This window comes from Trachinotus anak, unplaced genomic scaffold (assembly GCF_046630095.1).
Source record: "Trachinotus anak isolate AG129_WGS33_773 ecotype Australia unplaced genomic scaffold, CSIRO_AGI_Tana_v1 ptg000005l, whole genome shotgun sequence".
NCBI classification, from domain to species: Eukaryota; Metazoa; Chordata; class Actinopteri; order Carangiformes; family Carangidae; genus Trachinotus; species Trachinotus anak.
In genome coordinates, this window is record NW_027273856.1 from 3,752,130 (window position 1) to 3,775,000 (window position 22,871).

The 22,871-nt window shown below is 40.2% G+C and overlaps 2 protein-coding genes across 2 annotated transcripts in view; one reads left to right on the forward strand and one right to left on the reverse strand.

The window, feature by feature from the left end:
* Positions 1–879: 879 nt before the first annotated feature.
* Positions 880–21,881, forward strand: LOC139621378 (urea transporter 1). Its single transcript, XM_071477842.1, has 8 exons — positions 880–1,190; positions 1,680–1,869; positions 2,537–2,665; positions 3,243–3,432; positions 9,053–9,200; positions 18,025–18,159; positions 19,308–19,357; positions 20,934–21,881. Exons 1-8 carry the CDS (start codon positions 1,064–1,066, stop codon positions 21,114–21,116), a joined length of 1,152 nt encoding a protein of 383 aa, XP_071333943.1. The 5' UTR covers positions 880–1,063; the 3' UTR covers positions 21,117–21,881.
* LOC139621377 (protein O-GlcNAcase) overlaps positions 21,495–22,871 on the reverse strand; it is a 19,902-nt gene continuing 18,525 nt past the window's right edge. The window contains exon 17 of the mRNA XM_071477841.1: positions 21,495–22,871. This exon is cut by the window's right edge and continues 1,799 nt beyond it. The gene's annotated coding sequence lies outside the window, so the exon portion shown is untranslated.

The window sequence follows — 22,871 nt, forward strand, 5'->3', positions numbered from 1 at the left end:
GCCTTGTTTTCTGATGGTATCTGACATGCTGTTATTGCCTTCACTTGCTGCGCTTGGAGCCTGCTAATGGATGTGCACCAACAGCCATGCATGTACACACACATACATGCAAGTAACTTCTTTCCTCCAAAGTCACATTTCTCTGTTTCTGAAGTGGAAGTGAAATCAAAGCATTTTTCCATTATTCAGGTCACTCAGTGAGTCAGGTGTCACTCCAAAACTGGAAAAAGGTGACTTCAAGAGGCAGAGTTGCAGGTATGCACGCACGCAAACACCTACACACACTTTTTCCGAACTCCAAGCGATCTCAGCTGTTCTTAAAGTGGAAACAAAATAGAGGGAAGAAATTCTTAAAAGGTAGAAGCAGACTGAGGAGCTAGTTAAAATTGATGTCAACACAAAGTCAAAAGTGCAGTGACTGCCTGTCAGAAGTTATTGAAGAATCTGGTGTCACCAGTGTTTTCCTGTCATGCATCTTAAAGAAGGCAGAGCAGCAGAGATAGCTAGATTATATATTACGCCTTTAGGAAAAACTTGAGATAACACACCGCCCACTAATGGCTTTACAAATGAAGGAAAGACAAACATTTGCGCTCACGCTGCAATAAAAAGTGGATGAATAGCTTAAATGGACAAACAATGGGTGAGGAGATGTCACAGTGGAGCTGACAGAGGGCTGGGGGAAGAGAGGACAGAGGAACGAGGTGATTGTGAAATGTAGAAACAGAGCAGGAGGGAGGGGGGATGGACCACTCCTCCTCTCTCTGACCAGCCCTGATGGGGGTGAACTTTGTTCTTATCTGGCACAGCCGGTCAAAAGCGGAGTGAATACGTTACTGTGTCCGCCAGTTTATAAGTCATCCCCTTAAACCTCACCGCAGAAGGAGAGGGGAAGAGGAGGAGAGGGGGGAAGAGATGAATGAGAAGGAAAGAGAGAGAGAAGCAACAGGAGAACAAACAAGGGAGTGAAAAGAACAACAAGTAAAGAAAAGCTTTGGGTTTTTCCAGCATTGCTACAACATATTTATCACATTGACACCGGTGTGGTCCAGCAGCTGCTGCAATGTGGATGGAAACCAAAAGAGAGGTGGAGGAGGCCAGCAGGAGTCGTGGCAGCTTCAGCCGGCGAGTGCTCAACGCTCTGCTGTCGTGCACTGGGGACATGAAGCACTTGGATGAGTGCATGCAGGGTAGGAAAACTCCAAACTGCAACATCCTGAAACTCTTTCTCACTTCTTCTCTTCAAATATAAAATGCTGTGACCTTTAGAAAAATTGGTTTCCAAAAACACATAATTTACCAGGTCTCATCATAATCTGATTAATGACAGTATCTTTTGAAAAGAGGAAACTTTCCCAAACACTTGAAATGTGTTAAAGTGACGTCATCATGAATGAATAACTCTGAAAAGCTTACATTGCCATTACTGTAAAATATGCAGATGTAATCATCACACAACTCCCACAGTGAATGTTGTTGCACATAAAATCTAATTATCATTAAACTCCCATCATGATTCTTTTATAAAACCCTAAACTGGCATCAAGAAAATCCAACTGAGAAACAAGTTTTGTGCCTCTCTAGTTCCACTTTTTCAACATCTGTGAAAAACAAACTAAGTCTCAAAGGGTTTTTGCAGTGAAGTGTTTTCACAGACTGTGTTTTCTTCCTGTCCTCAGACAAGTCATTTGTGCTGCAGCTGGCGGTGTGGGCCCTGAGAGGGGTGGCAAGGGTCATTCTAGCCAACAACCCGCTGAGTGGTACTCTCATCCTGGCTGCACTGTACTGGGCTTCCCCCTGGCAGGGCCTGCTGGGAACTCTGGGTGTACTGGTCTCTACGCTAACAGCTGTTATCATGGGGCAAGACAGGTAGAAGGACATGAGCAGCTACACCCAAACAGCTCAAAAATACACTTTGTTACATGTACATATGTAGCGACAAAGGTATTTTAAAGGTACACAACAGAAAAATGTCCCTTTTATACAAACAAACCCTCATTAAAATCCTGCTGCTGCTTGGAAGAAGGCCCAGTAACACAAGCCAGTAATTTACTGGGCCCATATGACTAAAGTTGATTGAGGCCTCTGCTTAAAATTCATGAGAGTAACAGCTCCATGACAGATAGCCCTGTGTTCGCCCACACCCACCGCCTCGCAATTCCTATTTCAGCTCCTGTCCCAATATTTATGCCTCACAGAGTTTAATATGCTAATACGCAACCTTGTTTTTATATTTTAAAGATAATTGCAGCTGAACTGAGGCCGCTAATGTTTTATGTCTGACATGCTGAATACATTAAGTTTGACCCTGGGGCCTTTTCTCATTAAAACTGAACAGCTGGTTTCACAAGGGCCCATAAAAAGATGTGCCGATGTGTGTTTTCATCATGAAAACAAAAAAAATCTTACTATACATCACTGTACAGTAATGCTGTCCCCTTTATCTTCTAAATAGAAAGTGCAAGATGCAATATGTGATATGTGTATGTCCCCCTTTGCTGTGTGTGCATGTGTGTGTGTGTGTGTGTGTGTGTAGTGCTGAGGTGTCAGGAGGTCTCCATGGTTTTAACGGCGTGTTGGTGTCTCTGCTGATGGGAGTGTTTAGCTCAGCTGGAGACTGGTACTGGTGGCTGCTGCTGCCTGTCTGCTTTGGGTCAGCCACATGGTGAGATACACACACACACACACACACACACACACACACACACATACAACACTGCAGCTCAACATGCCTTATTCACGGCAGGCCCAACGCCTCCTCCAAAATGACATGACCTGCTTCTTTCAAACCACATGTGACCATGACAGAAAATGATTCATGCAACTGTTTTCTGAATGTCCAGCATTAGAGTTACAGTTTACTTAGGTCAAGGCAGCAAAATTTCACAGATTTCACAGTTCATCTTATTTTTGTGCCACAGCAGAGCAGTTGTGAGTCACTGTAAGAAACAGTTCTCATAGAGCAGCAAAGGACACTATTGTTAACGTCAACCTTTTACCCACAATCCAAAACTGAAAATGAAAGAAAACAGATTGTCATCGTTTTTCCTCCTGTTCACTTGCACTTGAAAGATGGAAGCCACGGTGAAGCCGTTTTGGAGGGTCTCTGCAGTCATTCTGTATAATTGAACACCAAATGTGTCTGGACAAATTAAGTGTGAACATTTATTTCTAACACGTATTAACACATATTAAAAAATAATCAGTCCATCCGCTCTTTTGTCCCCCTCCCCTTCCCTCAGCATCTTTCTGTTCAGTGGTCTCTCCTCAGTGTTGGACCGCTGGGACTTGCCCGTCGCCGTGTTTCCCTTCAACATCGTCATCTTCCTCTACCTCCTTTGTACCAGCCAAGACAATCCCTATTTTCCTCACCATCCAGCTATGCCACCAGGGGCGCTGGAGCCTAATGGCACCACACTCAATGCAATAGAGGTAAGGAACCAATCCAAAGTTTCATTAAATGTTTGTTTATGGACTGAGTTAAATTATGATGTAACTGTAAAGGAGGAAGACAGTTTTTGTGAATTAACTTTAAAAGGTCTTTAGAAAGTTATATAGTGTATATTAAATGTTATATATATGTAGTACACAAAAAACTGGCTTCCTCCTTTAACAAAAAAGGTGTATACTGTAGCTGCAACTATTTCTGGTGTTGAGCAATACATGAGAGTGTCAGATTTAATTCTGAGCCCCTGATTCAAAGTACAGGTGCACCTTGCCCTGTGCACAAAGGATGTGTTAGCATATATAGAAACAGAGCACTTGAGAGGGATTTCATTATAATTCCTCTTGTAGCCATTGGGGGGTTGTTGAGGCCCGGTACAGATCAAGGCCAACCAGATCGTCTCTTCTCACCTTCTTAACATGCAGTGTACTTTCCACACGTACTCCCAGTTTAATGGTGCCATGAGTCTGGACCATCTTCTGAGAGGAAACTAATATTCTTGTCCAGGATGTGCTGCAAGTGGAAATATTAAGCAGCTGAAATATGCTGCCAAGGGCAGATAATGTCTGTTTCCATGAATTCATGATTTGCTAGTCACTACATTTTCAGTTCACAATGGTGCACAATTTTCACAGAAACTCGCACAGGTTGACCCCATTTGCACTTATAAATAAATGGTGCATTAAATAAATTTGGTCTATTGTTTTGCTGTTGCCTACATTTCAAATCTGCAAGTCACTGCTTAAATTTAGGCTGGGGGGAGAGGAGAGGAGAGGAGAGGAGAGGAGAGGAAGTCATAAAATTAGAGTTATAGTTAGAGTTAAACAGTGAATAACCATTGATCTAATTCTACATAAGATATTGTTCAAATTAAGCTGTTTATGAAAACTGCTTATGTAACTGCTTCATATTCACTTTACATGCAAACTTTGCATCGTGTTTACAGTATAATGTAAACCCACACTCAAATCTCAGCAACAGCACCAGCTAAAGGCTTCAACAGTTTAAAAGCCATTTTTAAAATCGTGTCTTAACAGTAGTAAATTATTTCATGGTTCTTTGCAATAAGCGTTTGCATCGGTTCTCTTTTCTTCTGCAGCTCAGATGGGAGAGAAAGCACACTTCAAGGCTCAATTTGCATTTTTTGTTCATCAGCATTTCAACAGGCTGAGCTGCCATGATGAGGGCATCTGTCACAGTAACATTTGCAGTGATATTTAAACAGAGGCAGCCCATCCAGTCACATGATGAGAACAACAGGTGCAGTGCATCAGTAGCCTCAAAGGGAAATATTAGATGTGGCGGGATATATAATGAAGCAAGAATCCAAAAAGACACAAACCAAGCTGCACCAAGGCCCAAGTTATCCTGTGTGCGGCTGCCGTGTTGCAGCCTGGTCTCCAGGGTGAGCAAGAAATTGATAGGAGCACAGTATGCAAGATCAGCCAGCTATGACTCACCAGTTACTTAGCAACAGTCACTGATGGAGCCCCTGTTAGGAAATTATAATCAGCCCAGACAGTTTTAATTAAAGATTCTGGTGATTGAAACTCATAGTGGAGGTGAAGCTGTTGCGTACAAGATACTGTTATTTATATTTCCTCCACTTTCTGTAGATTGTGTGTAATATTTAGAACTGTGATGGACAAGCGAGCTCAGGCTTAGATATAATGAGTGTTTCTGAGATTTCCAGGAAGTTGAAGGGGATTTAATAGGCAGCTGTTACCATGGTAAAATCAGGGAGGAAAAAAACCAACAAAACATAACAATAAGGCCTGAATTCCTCTGCTACCAAATGTCCAGATGATTAGAGTGAAAACGGTTCCACAGTGCACCTTGTAAAAAAAAACCCAGTTTTCCTCGACCGGTGAATTCAGATGAAATGCACTTGCCTTGTCCTGCCTCTCATGAGACTTTGACAAAAGAGTCCAGACTCCCAACCCCTGCTGTAGTCGGCTTTTGATCTCTGCAAGCCAGCTGGCATTTCACCGCTTAAAGAGCAACTGCATTTTAATGTCCATCCTTTTCTGTTGGAAACAGACAGGACAGATTATGTGATCTATCTTCTTCCAAATGTAAAGAGCATAAAGAAAGATTTATTTATTGACAACTTAGAGTTTAATAGTGCTTATTATATAGATAACAAAACTTCATTCACATACAACAAACTATAGAAAGTCCTACGTACACACACATACAAATATAAGCATGCTCAATGTGTAAATGGTAATTCATTTGCTAACACATTCACCACATTAACTCTGGAGGTTGTTCCAATCCCTACAAATGGCAAAAAAGTCTGCCCTATATGTCTTTTATGAAAACAAACTAGCTCATTATGGTATATGGTATATGCCCAAAATGACCCTTTCCACAGAAGGGTGAGGACCTTAAAATGACATCTACTTCCTCTCATTTTCCCTCAGCCCTATTTAGAAGAATAAGGTTATGCTCAACAAGGGCAGGAGGTGTGATTACATGTTTCCCAGAGCATCTCCATGACTGTAATCTCAATGTCAGGTCAGCACATTTTGCAGAGATGAAACAATAAACAGCATTTTAGAAGATCACCTGAGGTGTCCCACCTAACCAAGATTCAGTTTGTTCATCCACTACATTGGCCTGACACTGCAGATGTATCTTTCTACTTAACATACTCTTTACATGGTGAACAACAATTTTCTGTCTCCAGTATGACCTTGCTTCATTATTTTTTCCTGAAAACACCTCTTGAAACATAATACTGAGGACACTTCACTCAACCTACAAGAGGGCTTCTTGTTATGAAAGTGTCTGACAAAGAACTGAACTGACTGAAGTGGTTGGAGTCATGGTTTGAATTAATGGGGGGGTGGTGGGGTCTGACCCCCCTGACAAAGGCTTGAACCCCCCCCCCCCCCCCCCCCCCCCAAGAGGTAAAAGGAAGGGGTAGGTTAATGTTTATATATCAAAATTTACCTCTAATTGTAAATATTGTGAAATGTTTCTCATAGTCATGCTTGGAAGAACCTTGTAATACGATTTCAGACACCCCTAAAGTGGACCGTACCATTTCTTAACCTTGACACTAGTGCTCAATGGAGAATACTGTGGCTGTGGTGGTTCAGTTAGTCTTTTACCTTTCTGATATTAGCTTTTATAACAGTCTCTCTTTCTGTTTTCAGGATTTACCTGGTTGGGTAATTGAACAATCTTAAAATCCATGTGTGCTGAAGGCCAAGTAATTATATTAGCAGTGGATGAAAGTAATTACATACATTTGCTCTAAGTACTGTAGCACAGTTTTGAGGTACTTGTACTTTGCTTGAGTATTAACTGCATTTCTGCACACGAGGATCTGCCAACTGCCTGTGAAGTTGCCTAAACTAGATTAGCTACACTGACTAAACCCTCTCAGCGCTGTTAGATGTCCTGAATATAGAGCCAAGATTTACACACGATTCTATTAACAAGCATCACACCCCATGGCACTGTGTGTCCTGCACGCTATATAATCACTTTCCACAAGTTTCAGCCCCTCCAACTCTCCTCATATTTCTTACTTCATTTCAGGGTCTCTCCCTCCTTTTAGATCCCTTTCTTGTATTTCTTATTTTTCTTTTTTCTTTTTTGAAAAGAATGTATTTTTCTTCCTGCTTCCCTCCATCTGCCTGTCTCTTGCTTTGTAAATGATATCTTTTTTATGTTAGAAATTCCTTTTCATTTGTTATTTAGGAGATTTAAAACCTCTAAATCCTTCTTTTTATCTGTCTGCTTCTCCTCTCCCTAGACTTTGTCCATTTCTCTGTTCTGCTATGCAAATCTCCGTCCTCATTCTCCCACTTCCTCCATTACTTTTTCAATTATCTGTCCCTCTGTCCTCTCCCTAATCATAGCTCAGTTCACAATAAATAAGTATATAACCATATTTTCAAGGTTGGCATAATTAGGTCATTGATTTTTTTTTTCAGTTTTTCCTTTTTCTTTTGTCCATTAAACAATCTCATCTTCTCCTTCAATTCTCTTTTTCCTCCTCCTCATCTTTTGTATTATTCCCCTTTTCATCACATTCTTCTCTATTATTCTTCTCCTTCCCTTTCTTTCACCCATCTTCCTTTCCTCCTTTCTTCTCTCCTCCTCTCGTCTTTCCTATGGCTCTCTCTGGAGATGGCGATGACGTCGGTCCTATTTATATTTAATGTCTTCAGCTTTCACTCTGCTGAGGATTGCGCTCTGGCTGCACTACCACAGCAGCATGTTCAGTCTCACTGGACACAAACACACACATGTGCACACATAAAGTCACACAGGCACGCACAAAGAGTTGTGTGGCAGCAATAGGCTAATTGAAGATCATTTAAATATAGGTAGGTGCACCCATCACGTCGCCATGGAAACTCTTCACTTCTCACTGTCAGCTGGGAATGCAGTGTATTTGTAAGAGTGTGTGTGTGCGTGTGTGTGTGTGTGTGTCTGTGTGTGTTTAACTGGGTGATTTTACATATTTTATCATGTGGGATTTTGCACATTTTGCATATAAAACATGTTTATACTCATGATGAGTGTCGACCCCTTCATTATTAAATGGTACCTCTTTTTTCTGACAGATCATATCCAGCATGTAAAAGTCAATGACAATCTCTCTGACCCCAAATCAATCAGTACAGGTTCCTCGAGGGTTGTGCTTTTCATGTTGTGTACAAATGAGTGTGTGCGCAAACACCAGGATAACTACATATTTAAATTCCCTGATGACTCTGCTATTCTGAGGTTACTGTAGAGAGACAAGATATTTCAAACTACTACTCTGAGATAGAGAATTTGTACATTAGTGAGATGCTAATTACCTAATTTTGAACGTAAATAAAACTGAACTGGACTGATGTTCGACTGCAGGGCAGTAGGTGACCATAGCCCGGTGATTATCCACAACACTCCCATTCATCACCTACGCTCCTATAATTATCTTGGTGTCCATATTGATAACATGTTTACTTAGCAGGCCCATGTTGACATCCTATGCTCCGACCAGGCTACAGCAGTGGTTGCACCTTTAGAGAAGGCTCAGAGGGTGTATTTGTTCTCCTAATCAGGTACATGATACATGCTTGGAATAATAACCTCTCAGTACACTTAATATCCAGGCTAATATCAGACCGCCATGGAGGTCACTTGGAAGAATACCAGTACCTTCAATCTATGTAAGCAGTCTCTGCTCAGAGGAGCACAGAGAATAGTGGCTGGTCAATCCCATGGCACGAGCTTTTACCCTCTAGCAGATGATAGAGAGCACTCAAGTTGCTACGCAATCGTTTTAAAAACTCATTTATGCCTTCTTCTATTAACATGTCAAACAGTAAGGACATAGTATGAGCTGTAGAGGCCATAGTTCCCAGAGGGACTTTGTTAGGATGGACGGGTTGTGCGATACATTGTCTTAAAGTTGTGCTCTGTTGTTTTAAGTTGTGCAATATATTGTTTTTAAGTTTTTACTAACAGCACTAAATGTATATATGAATAATAGTATGCTGTTGACATGTAACATGTCTATGTACCCTCTAAAGCATTGTATCATATCATAAGTGCAATATTCTTAGTATAAACTCCTCTTCTCTGCTGACCACGCAGGTGATACGTGGCATCCCTCTGGGTGTGGGTCAGATCTTTGCCTGTGGAGCCCTGGGGCCCTCCCTCCTTATCCTGGGAGCTGTTCTGCTCTACTCCCCCCTGCTGGCCGCCCATGCTGTGCTAGGATCAGCAATTGGCACGTTGGCTGGTGAGTCTCAATCTGTATGTTTATTTGTGTGCTAGGGAAGAGCAGGAGACATGGTAAAGTGGGGAATATCATTGGATTCGTTTGAGGCTTCTGTAGAAGAGGTAAGTGCATTAAATCAAATTACAAGTGGGAAGCTAAGTGGTGGTGAAGTTGACTGTGGTGTAGTTTGTTTATAGCCTAACATTTACTTTTTAGGGTTATGTTTCAAAAAAGCGGGGTTTATTTGTCAAGATTATCCTGCGGAACAAAACTTTAGTTTGTCTCAGAGCTTATTTTCTGAAATAATCCAAAAGCAGGTGTAAAAATCCCACTGGCTTTTTGTCGAGGGAACCAGGGTGATGCTAACTTCTGTGTTGGTCTACAAAAATATGTCATCTCTGCAGCACTCTGTGTACTGCAGTCATAGCTGCACAAGTCATCATACCTGTGCCAGTAGCATAATGCAGTGTCATAAACCTTTGTTTTAGGTGACAGAAAAGACCTTTCATTTATTAAACCATCAGTCAGATTGTAGGCTGAGCTGCCTGCATGGCAACTGTTAAGTTACAGTGGCCTGTGTATTACTGAGGTTAAAATCAAGAAAGGTCTATGAATCCACCTGGCAATAAGACAAAATGTCAGCAGCACATGTAAATATGAAACTGTAAGACAGGCAGCAGCAGCCTGTGGGCAGCTGCTCAGCTCCAAAAGACACACAGCAATTAGCCAGGGTGCTGATAACCGCTGGCTTATATTTAAACAAACAGGCCTGTGGCTACGTATGCCTTTTACATCCACCTCACTGTGACAGTTAGTGAGAGAGAGAGAGAGCGAGAGAGAGAGAATAAGAAATGCTGGGAGTTTAAAAGACTTCAGCCCCCTTGTTCCGTCTGCTGCTACAAGTACAATAGAGTGTCCTAAAATACATTGGTGCGTGTGTGTATGTGTATGTGCGTGTGTGTTTGTAGCTATGAGTCATACAGAAAAAAAAAAAACTGGAGTTAGCTCATACATACACACACTTGCACAAACCCATGGACCAATGATAGCAGTGGCAGGAACATACGCTCGCACACACACTGCTGCAACAACAACAACAGCGTGACAAGAAAGTGATCAAAGAGATGTGGCCGTAATGAGATTGTGTAGGCAACAGAGCTGAAAGAAAACAGCCTGCTGGAGCGTGGCAACGCAATGCATAAGAGCAGAACTCCAAATGGGGTCTCTATTACTGCTGTTTGTGGATTCTCTTGTTCCCTGTGTTCAGGGTTTCACCAGAAGAAATGTTCTATTAAAAATACAGCTGTTGTCATGTTAACAATTTACAGTGATCAACAGCACATTACACTAGGTCTTATTCCACTTTTCTAGTTGCTTGGGAGTTTAAGAATTGTCTTTAAGATGTTACTGTCACTTTGAATGTCTGAATAATAAGGATAGTAATGTTCTCTATTATTCATACTGTCAACAAATCCAATAAAACCAACACTGAATTGAACCTACAGTGTCTGATAAAGCTTATTCTTCTGTGCAGTAGACCATCATTGTCCAAAAACTTATTAGAAACACATCAATAAGCTCCGCTGTTGCAGTGCTTATTAATCCACAGATGAAAATCAAACCAATGGAGTATTCACTCCTGTATGAGTAACATTTGCTCATTTGCTACTGTAGATTTAGTTAGTGTAGTTACTCTAACTAGAAATAGTTAGGTCTCATGTGGCTGGTGTCTCCATCTGGGCCTTTCAGCTGTCAGGCTCCTTGCCTCAGTATCTCCATATAAGTCGATATCATAAAGGGAATTTCATGTGTTTATCCTCCTCTTTTACCTCTGTGTTTCTTCTCATTTTAGTAATATTTAAACTTTTTATTCTTTGTTTTTATCTTGTAGTTGCTTCTTGTATTGTTGCTGTTCTTACCATCCAAACCTTGTTTGGAAGAATGTAATGAAAAAGTTCATTATCACTTTTCTTTTTGTGGACATTTGGTGTATGATGCATCATTTACCATGCAGTTTGATGAACTGGCTGCCCTGAATAAATGTTAATGCACTAACATACGCCCACGCACAGAAACAAATGAAGCTGCAGCGCACAGTGAGAAAGTTAAGTGTGTGAATACGTGCTACAAGGTTAGATTCAAAACTTAATCCTGTCTGATGGAGAACTAGGGAGGAAAAGAAGGATCAGTATCAGGAGACAAGGAAAAAAGTGTCAGATGGAGAGAAGAGGGATAAAGAGCTGGGCAGGGGGAAAAAAGCAGGGGGCATAAATTGAGTGATAGAGAAAAAGAAGCACGCGGGAGAAAAGTAACAAAGAGAAAGATGATAATAAATGTAACAGGGGAGAAAAGAGGACTCAAAAATGATCCACAGATGAAAATGTGTGTGTGCCTGTGTGTGTTGAATTGACACCATCTCCTTTAGCACTTTAGACAACAGTCCAGCCTCTGGCTCTGTCTTTTGTCTTATCTCTTACCCCCTTCGATGAACAGCCCTTTTCTTCTTTCTCATTCTCTCTCTATCTCCTTTAATCCTTTCCCCTTACCATCCTTCAAAACCCCTCTCATCTTTCTTTTCACTTGCATCATTCTCTCCAGTGCCTTTCTTTCAGTGCTGAGTACCAAGATGCTCCTTTGTTTTCAGGAAAGAGAAGTCGGGCATGTGTGTGGTGGTGTGATGTCATCCTCATCACCATCCTCATTGATAACTGATAACTCACAAGAACTGATAAGTTTCCATTAAATCCTTCCCCCAATCACCCCCCAGTCTGTGACTGTCCAATCATATCTTAGCAACCGTCTCCAGGCACAGCAGGCCAGTCGAGCTTTGGATTTCTCCACATGCTGCAATGGTGTGCAAGGGGCTCTAATAGGAAAGATATTAATCTCCAGAGTTTGGAGGGTGTCTTCTTTAATTGCCTCCTAATGTTTGTTTATTCATAATACTGTGAAGTAATACTAGGGCTAACTTGCTCTCTCCTGCAATGACAGAGCAATTATGTTTTCTTTACTTCAGTGTCTTCTGAATGAATTTCAATACATTATACATTTAAGTGCTTGTACAAGCTTTTTGTTTTAAAGCAAATCAGCTGGAAACGTTAAAATGTCAGCTGGATTTACTTCATTCAGTCACAATGCTACTTTTTCTCAGAAGATTCAACTAACACTCAAGAGTCAAGAAACATATGGAGAGAATGTGGAGTATGATTCTAAGATTTACTGTACTTAGATACAGCAAACCGAGGCTGGTTCATGAACACAGGTGCTGAAGTAAAGTTCAACAAGCATCACCTTATGTGCCCTCCACCTATTGTGTAGCTTACTCCCCAGGGTATCCCCTTTTCCTCCTTACTAGGGAACTTTCCACCATTATTTCCAAATTCTTTTTTGGACTTTCTAAGTCATCCCTAATAACCTGATTTGGCACTGGTCCAAGTGCACTATTTTTACACACTGGTGTTACTCCTGAGTTCTCAATGGATGTTTCTGATGGGTGATATTGTGTTTACACCATGATCTAATTAATGTCCTTTGCATCTGCCTTAGTGACTACATAACACACCTGAAGTATACATCTTAATTTACCTAGCACATGCAAGCAAAGATGACAGCTAGTTATACATCTTTTGTTGATTACTAAAAAATATACCACAAGACTGATCAGCATTATCATTAGCTGAGAATTTGTCCCGACAGTCTGTTTGTTCCTGGTGTTATTTTCATCATATCATCAGTAAATTTACTGTGTTCATCATCACCATCCTCTTCATCCTTAGCTCTGTGCTTATCTTCACAAAAATGATCTTCATTGGTTTAATATTTTCATCATTGTTACTATTATTAATCCCTATGTTATTTACTTTATTTAAGTCATTTTCATTGACGACACCATCACTTTCCATTGTCTTCCCCACTGTTGCCATCACTCTTTTCACTCACCACTTCAGAATAGCATTTAACTTAAGTATCACGGCTGTCGTCACATCCCTCCCCGCCTTTGATGCTGCTGCACCAGACAGCAAGTGTTTAGAGATGTGTGGATCCCTGATGACAAGCAGGGGAAATCACTGTAGCTCTCTATGAGTAATCAGCCTCATCAACTTAATGCCTCCTTTGTCTGTGAGAAGGGGTGAGAATGACAGAGCGATACAGCAGCATGGGTCAGACTGAGAGAGGACAGACACGTGAAGTTCGCCTGGGACAGGCACAGTGTGAGGCCATATTTAGAACTGTCACTCAAAGCTTTGTGGTGTAAACTACTCCCATAAGGGGTTTCCAGAGGAGGGGATCACGGGCTGTATGTAGGCCAGAGCCTCTACCTTCTGCTGCATTCTATTGTGGGAGAATAATTGTAGAAATGCATCAAAGTGAGATCAGAATCAGGATGTAGGAGAAAGTGAGGCAGCTGGAGAAGTCAACTGGGGTTCACTGCCTAAGTCTTTTAAGGAGCTGTATATTTATGTTGTGAATCCCCACATAAAAGGCACTTTCAAGTAAAAATCTCATACCTGTCATCTCTGGTTTGAGAAAAGGGCTCTCAGTCATCCACTGCAAGCAGAAAGAAATCAGTTTTTTGGAGGCTTTGGAGGTTTATTTATAACCTATACTACACAGCAGTGTCGTAATGGGTCGCAATTTCCTTTTTTATTATTGGAGTTATTTTCAAAGCTGTACACTAATAGTCTTGAGTCAGACCTCTGGTGTTACATGAGAGGCTATAAGAAGAGATACTGTCTATATACAGTCTGAGGTATGAATGAGAATTCATTGTAAATGACTGAACTTAACAACTGCTTGAACTGTCTGTTTGGAAAATTGGCCCTGCTAGCACCGTGGCTCTTAGGATGGCTATGAAGTTTGATCATTTGGTCAGTCTGTCCTCCACTTTGGTCTGAACTGAATCTATCTTATCAACTACTGGCTATTTTGAAATTTTGTGCAGTTATCTATTGTCCATTAAGGATGAATAATCCCCGCAGCATTCCTCTCACACCACCGTGAGGGTGAGCTTTGTGGTTCTGAGTAAAATATCTTGTTAACTGAACTGAACTTTGTTTTAGGTTGTAATTACCAAATGTTAGCATGCTATCAGGCACTGTCTTTGTGAGTATGTTAGCTCACTGACAGTAGCATATGAGCACATTCACAAGGATTTAACTTCTAAAAAAAGCAAATAATTTCACAGGAATCTGAGAAGGATAAAATACACACATACATTTCTGAGCACATATGATATAAAGCATTAGAGGCAATCACAAAGGAAGAGGGTTGTAGAAATAGGCCAGAACAACATCTGAAATGAGGCTGGTAGCTATAGAAATATTGGTGTAAATAGAGACTTATCACACACACACGCACACACATACACACACACACACACACACACACACACACACACACACACTTCAGTGCTGTGTGGACAGCCACAGACAGTTCCCTCTACAGCTCATGCTGCTGATACCTGGACAGTGTTAACAAATGAGCCCACATCCAGAGCAATCCATTTAACTACATCCACAAACAGTTTGCCCCTCACAGGCATCAAAGGACAAAATGATGGATTCACCAGCAGAATGAAGAGCAAAGGCCCAAATGCTAAGTCAGCCATTACCCACTAACACCACTGGAAAGCAACGTATTATGAACAGTTCATTTCAGTTGTTCATTCCAACCTATTACACTGTCCTGCATTTAGTCTGCAGCCAGTCACTGTGATGTGATGGAGGGAGAGGAGAGGAGAGGAGAGGAGAGGAGAGGAGAGGAGAGGAGAGGAGATGAGATATTGGGTTTGATATGATAAGAGCTCTCTGACTCATTCTATTAGCATAGACAACATCACAATGGGAATGACTCACACACATGCACATACACACAAACACAGACACACAAAAACAGTAAAAATTTTAGTATCCTCTGGGGCCCCCTTCATACATTTCCATTAGTCTTTAATGACACCCTTATGTGGGGAGTGAACGAGGAGACCAGAGGGGTGTGATGAAGGGAGCAAGGGAGCAAGGAAGGGAATGAAGGAAGTACTGTGAGGGAGAAACAAAGGGAAATGGTGAGAATGAACAACAGGGAGCTGGAGAGGAGGATAATGAAGCGTGGGATGAGGAAGAGACAAGATGAGTGTGGAGGGAGCTGGAGGGTTTAAAGACCGACTGCAGGAGAGAGTAGCTGCGAAGGAGGAAAAATAAACAGAGAGTGGAAGGAGGAGAATGGATGACAGTGTTGCCCAGCAGACACACAGAGAGGAGGCAGCAGCACTGGGGTGTGGTCAGTCTGCTTCAGGACCAGGCTGCTAAACTGCAGCCCACAATGCCTGGTAATAAGGAAATCAATCACAGCACAGACTGAGCATCATTTATCTACAGAGGAGCCTCCAAAATTTACAGTTACTGCAGGTGAATTCTTTGGAAAAATCCTGCAGTATTAATAAACATAAGATGCAGGGTGGAGACGCTGCAGTAATAGCCAGTGTGAAAGATGATGAGAAATGATCACAAAATTATAATGAAAAACATATGACAGTCCGCAAAGTGGAAATGCGTTCATATGACAATTAAACAGGCAAGGGAGCAAAGGACAAGTCTTTCCCAGCCACCCAGGAGCGCATTCAGCTGTCTGCACATGTGTATAAATAATACATAGCTACAGCAAAGGGAGGCTTAGAGGGTCACTCTTTCCTGCAGGCAGACAGTGTTCAGTAATTTTTTATGACATTACTCTTACTCAAGAAGGTGAAAATACACTATTTCTGCTGCAGGGTTCATGCTCCCACAAACATAAGTACGGTTTCATCAATGAAACAGTCAGTAAGCAGGTTTAAAGCTCATTCCTTTCTGCAGCTGAGCAGTAGCAGCAGATTATTAACCTGGGTGGGGCAGCAGGACTGACGGCCTCTGCTTACACATGCACAGATGCATGTTTGTCTCTTGTGGCTTAGTGTGCTGCAAAAGCTAAAAATTTTCAGCCGCATCTGAAGTGTTTTTAAAGTGTGTAATGTGCAGTTTTTTGTTTGTTTGTTTGGTTTATGCTGTGTCAGCCACAGTAGCAGCATGGCTCTAGGGATGTCAGTGTTGTATGGTCCACGCCTTTGGTCCAGACCTGAAATATCTCAACAATTTGATGCAAAGGGAAAGGGTACACACATTAATTTCCCCTTTTGTTATAATTTTAGTCCCCTGACTACCCAGTGACATGCTAATTAACAATTGTTGGCATGCTAATATGCTAAACTGAAATGGCAAAAAATTATCCTGCTGTGCTAAACATTATACACACTCTGCTGTCAGCTCTTGTGGTGAGGTATATGACATATATATACATATAAAATAAAAACATACATAAAGATTATTTCACACATAATTAGAAATTGGAGCAATTTAATATATATATGTATGTTTTTTTGTATGCTTATATTCTAGATCTATATGTATATATATATATAAATATATGTCCATCCCAAAGCCTGTCAGTATATGTTGATATTATATACAGTGGGTTCCAAAAGTCTCAGACCACTTTGCCAAAATGGGAAGATAAGGCATGAGTAAAATTAACAAGAAAAACATAGAATTTTTATATGTGCATTGTTTTAACAAACTTGCATATATATAAATTAAATATAGATTTTTCACATATACAGTTGCAACATGTCATAACATAACCTGGTTTGCTTGAGGGGGACTATACTGTGTATATCAGAATGTTTTGGTTACTCGAGCAACATGCAACCAATAAAAATTAAGCCAGAAAAACTAAAGTCAAAACGGGAGAAAATGTAGCAAGAGTTCAGATTAACATCAGAATGAAAACAAAATAAAAAACTTATTTAACAATATTTACACTTGTTAAATATTACAGAGAAATGTTTAGCATTATGGTTGTTGATTCTGAATGGAGCTTGTTGGCATTTGCAGCTGAACTCAGTAGCCCTTGTCTTTCTGATGTAATTGTGATTTTATTGTTATTCTCTGTCACACGTGGGGTGAAAGACACGGTGCAGCTGCTGCTGAAAGCCAGCGGAGAAAAGGTCAGCGCCTCTCCTCGCTGAGACTTATCTGGGTCAACATGCCCCGGTGCAGTCTGCTTATAGCTTCAGCATTAAAGCGAGGTGTTTGTTTTTGTATGGATGTGAGTCAGAGGTGGGACACTGACCTCGTGTTCTCCCACCTACTGCATCAGTGCTCTGCAGCAGTCACCACAGAGAGACTGTATGATGGAAAAATGTTATTATCTTAAAACATCATTTATTGCCTAATAATAAGATAATAGATATTATTATTATGCAAATGAGAAGTGGGATATCATGACAGTTAAATAGGTTTTAGTCCTTGTGATTCATTCATGATGACTTTTCCTTTCATAACACCTACAATAAAAGACTTAAGAACGTGAAACCATTTGTTTTTTGACTCCAGCCCACTGAAGACAGGCAAGGTCTTTGTAATCACTTCCCCTCGGCCCAGCTCTACTCATCATCATTACATAACTACTGGCTGAACACAGACAGTCTGCTCCAAACTCTAAAACTCATAATATAGTACATTATATCTTGTAAATACTGTTACACAAGGCTTCAAAATGATGTTTTGAGCAGGTATCAGCAACATCCTCTGTGTTGGACCAGATATTTGTATCCCATTTATGGAAAAATGGGGAAGAGAAAAGGTGAATCAAAACATTTCCTTATTAGGTTATGCACACAAAGTAAATACAGCACTGGAAGAAACCAAACAACAGCATGTGTCTACCACCACCATATGGACAATTCTAGTACTGCAGACATAAATATGATCTGTGTGTGTGTGTGTGTGTGTGTGTGTGTGTGTGTGTTTGACAGGTCTATCCATGGCGGTGCGTCATGGGTCTCTGTACTCAGGTCTGTCAGGGTTTAATGGGGCTCTGGGCTGCATGGCTGTTGGAGGACTCTTCTTCACCTTCAGCTGGAGGACCCACCTCTTTGCCATTGCCAGCGGTGACAAAAAAACACACGCACACACACCCATACACAGTTGCTATCTGTTGTTCCAAGTGCACAATGACAGTGTTACTGAGCTAACGTAATTGTGGAGTATACTTGGTGTTTTTTTATGGTTTTAGACAGAATATTAAGACCCATATGATCATAATTTTCTTTTTTTAATATCTGCTTTAGATGAATTAATCTTATATTGTATTTTGCAGGAATATTAAAACAGACTGAATTTAGCTCTCTCTGTCTGACTGAAACAATCATATCACAATAATAGGAAATGGATGGGAGGAATGCTCAGCCCTCACCTTTTTTAAAGTCCTTCAGCCATTGGCCTTGACATTTCCTGTACAATTTCAACAGGTCCCTTTGAACTTAATTGCATTGCATTTACTATTCTGTGTACCTTTTGGGAAAGTATATTTTAGGCTTTTTTTTTTTTTTTTTTTGCTTCCTTCCCAGATTTTGTAATACATCATGTTGTGAGTTTATTTAATTTTCTTGAGCCCTTTGAGCCCCCAAGATGACACTCACTGCATCCTGCTCCTCTCAGTAAATCATGCCCTCACTCTTCTGCTGAATCAACCACATGCTGAGTCATGTCTTCTGAAGGAGAGAGAGGGCTCTTTTTTGTAAAGGCGGAGGCATGTGAGTCCTTTCTTACAGTTAAGCTCAGCTGTGCTACTAAAAACGGCAAGGAAGATATGCGCTCATTCATCCCAACCCTTTCACTCTACATCCTTTGTAGCTTTCTGCTTATCTAAATCCATTTTCGTCACATCTTTTTACTATGTCTCTGTACTGAATGGCTGTAATTGCAGAGATGAGGTTAAAAATTCTGTCATTTAAATTCAAAGCCTGATTCAACTGGTCTATTTAGACTTTCATGTCTCTCTCTCTCTCTCTCTCTCTCTCTCTCTCTCTCTCTCTCTACCTCTGCTCATATATACAAATCTGAAATTAACACTGACCTGTTTGGCAGGAAGTTAATCTGTTCACATTAGGTAAATTGGTCTTAATTGGAGCTTTCATTGGGTCTACTGTGTGACGCAACTGCAGCCAACCTCTGTGTGTACATCAGCAAACTGGGGACGATACAGAGCGAGAGTGGAGGATATATTTAGCCTAATTCTCTTCTCTTCTGCCTGCAGCCTTCCTCTCTGCATATGCTGACATCGCTCTATGCAATCTGCTGGGAACTGTAAGTACACACACTTCAAGGCATGTGGGTATGAAGCTGCAACACAGGGACATATTTTCCTTATTTTCCATATTTTTGCAAGCAAAGGGTGATTAAACTTTAGCTTCACCCAAATCCAAATGTTATGTGTGTATATATATATAAACACATATTTATGTTTATGTATGATTATATTGTAGACATATGTTATGTAAATATACTGTATATCTATCAATATATGCTGATAATATACAAATTAGGGTCGAAAGGCCTGAGACCATTTTCCCAGAATGGGAAGATAGACATGTTTAAAGTTAATGAGAAATTTTGTTAGAAAATATTGTTTTAATATACTTGCATATAAAAATTAAATATAGGGCGCCTCGGTGGCTCACCTGGTAGAGCGCATACCATTAAAGCTTAGTCCTACCCGCAGCGACCCGTGGCCCTTTGCTGCATGTCATCCCCTCTCTCTCCCTGACTTTCCTGTCACTCTCTCACTGACCTATCCAATAAAGGCATTAAAAAGGCCAAAAAAAAAAACTTTAAAAAAAAAATTAAATATATGTCGTTAACATATGTGGTTGCAACATGTTATACCACATAAAAATTCATCATAGATATTACAAATTTTACTATGGATATTTCATATATGTTATAATTTTATACCCTCATAAATGTATATATGTGATAATAATAGTAATAATTCCCCTTGTAGGTGACATATATGGCAGCATCACTCATAATATAGGGACATATATGTCATATATTACATTTCTGTTTCAGGATTTTCTTAAAATAAAATTGTTGAATCATATCCAGCTTTCAGTTGGTGAACTATACACATTATATATAACTATATACGGGTGATGATCTTTTATGGCATATAGTAAAAGTATCATTGCATAGACCTCTCTGCTGCACTTGGGACCACACTCAACAGTGTCCAGTTAAAATATATGGTGCATTGCTACATTATGTCTGGGTGGTGTTATTCTTCAAAAAGCAGAATGAAACCAGAAAGCACTGTTTCAACACCCTGGTGTTAAATTCAGATTGTTCATCAAACAGTCATCATTTGTCTCTCACTCCACAGTGAAGAAATCTGGTCCATTTTAGCTTGTTGATTCTTGCTTAGATTAACTGGCACACAGTTGTGCAAGAAATGAAACACTGCAGATAAAACTTCAAACAAATTGTCCACCAAAAGAATCTGCTACATGTCGTGACACACTTTTAAGTTATGGAGCACTGCTGCTGTTCAGGCAGGTACAGACGTCATGGTAATGGTCACATATTGTGCACTCATTCATGTCCAGGACCTATCCTGTCATGTAGGCAGTCCATATAATCTGGCAGGCCCTCATTCATTCTGCTTTCACAGCGCTCCACACTGCTGCATTTCCTGTCTTCTGCGATAAAACTCCATCATCCTCCTCAGCCGCCTTTAGCATTAGCATTACATGTGGTTACAGGATAATTATTCTGTGTGGTTGTGTTGATCAGATATTGTGTAACTCGCAAGATTTGCTCCAGAAAGAAAAATACATATCATGTTGAAATGCAAGGCTAAACATGATGTCCTCTCTCTGCCTAGGTGGAGCTCCCAGCATGCAGTTGGGCAGCCACCCTGGTAGTCACACTGATGTTGCTGCAGACCAGCAGTTTAGCAGCATACCGCATCCCTATTGGTCAAGTTATGGCCCCTGAACACAACCTGCGTTCTCGCAGCCAATGGGCAGCTGGGAACACCGCAGAAAGAGAAAGCACTGATGTATAGTGCTAGGACACATACACACACACACACACACACACACACACACACACACACACAGTACTGTACTGTATCAGTACTTGTTGGATGAGCTGGACCATACATTTATACATTTTGATTATAAACATTTTATAAATGGATTCTTAGATATACCATTTTTCCATAGCCTTACACTCTAAAAAACATTACATTAGATATCTCAAAGTTGTTATGTCAGCCATTGTATTCAGTCCCAACCATTTCTATTAAATGTGCCAATTTTTCAACCATGTTTTGTCCGCGTTTTTGCCACTTGTGTTATTACAATACATGTTTCCCAGCTTTGAATTAAGTTTTGTATTTCCACCATGACTCACAAAAAAGCCAAAAACAAACAAACAAGTTAAAGGGAAAGAAAACATCTTTTAATTGGCATGAAATCAACAAGTCAGTTCCATAAAATCAATCATTGTTAAAATGACAGTTTTACTGTTATCAATAAAAACACATAAAGAATTCGACAGTAATTATTTTTTAACCTCTTCATTACCCTGCATAGACATACTACATAGCACTCTACTGGAAGTCACTGTAAAAACAAACTGTACATGTTCCTCAATGCAGGCAGACAGTGAGACAATGAATGAGACACACAGACGACAGGTAATGTGTTTCTGAAATGGACGGAGTGGTCGGCTACTTGCGCCTGAAGTTTGAAGGCAACTTTTATCATCATCATCATCATTGTTATTATTATTATTATCAGTATTAAAAATTATCTCAAATGAAAAAGTTTTTTTGTTCATGGTTTGTTTGTTAGAGTTTGTCTTTTTTCACAGTGCTTCATTTTGCCTGTGTAGTTTACATACAGTACACTCCCCAACACACACATGCCAACATTCACACATACTCTTAAATTAGACCACACATTAGACATGAGGTCTGCTTTAAATAAAAAAAAAATCTGTAACAGATGAAGTGACAACCGTCTGCGACAAACGACGACATCATTTCTAAAATGTTTCTTTACATCATGCATTTCTATCTCAGTGCTCTAAGAGTTTCTTCTCTACATAATTTTCAGTTCTGGGACTAAACTCTTTTATCATGAACTACCTCACGGACAACGGTGATGAGGTTGGTAACATGAAGAAACATACAAAAGTGCCTTTCAGTCTGTGATTGAACGAGCATAATAATAATAATAATAATAAAAAAGGAGAGAAATCAAAAGTAGAAATATAAATACTTGCACAAAGTGTCTTTTTTTTTAAGCTGCATTACAAAAAATGAACATTCGTAGTTCTACATACTTTCAGTTGAAGATCTGATTGTGAGTGCTGTTGTGCTTCTTTTAGCATGACTGTGTGTGTGTGTGTGTGTGTGTGTGTGTCTGCTTGTGTTCATCATGGTTGAGAATAAAGGCAGAATGACAGAGCTGTCTTTGTTGATATATCTGGCACACACTTACACACACATACATTTCATCCAAATTATACACACACACACATCATACACACACACCTGTGATGTTCAAAGTATCTGACAACAGTGTAAATGATGTGAAATGGGGGAGAGGTATCTATTATATCCAATTCAACCAAGTGTAAACAGATAAGTGTGTGTATTGTGTGTCTGTCTTTGTGTGTGTTTTGTGTATTTCATATGTCCGAATGATTGTTCTCATGCACAGAAATCTGAAGAATTGATGATTTTTGCTGTTTTTTTGGTTTTCTGATGAATTTCAGCATGCATGCACTTTGTTTTCTCCTAAAACTTCAC

Bases quoted from the DNA above. Each gene is read 5' to 3' on its own strand.
- LOC139621378 (XM_071477842.1), top strand. From the start codon at position 1,064: ATGTGGATGGAAACCAAAAGAGAGGTGGAGGAGGCCAGCAGGAGTCGT. The intron at 9,201-18,024 runs GTGAGTCTCAAT...TGTGTTTGACAG, and splicing joins AGCAATTGGCACGTTGGCTG to GTCTATCCATGGCGGTGCGT. The intron at 18,160-19,307 runs GTGACAAAAAAA...TTCTGCCTGCAG, and splicing joins CCTCTTTGCCATTGCCAGCG to CCTTCCTCTCTGCATATGCT.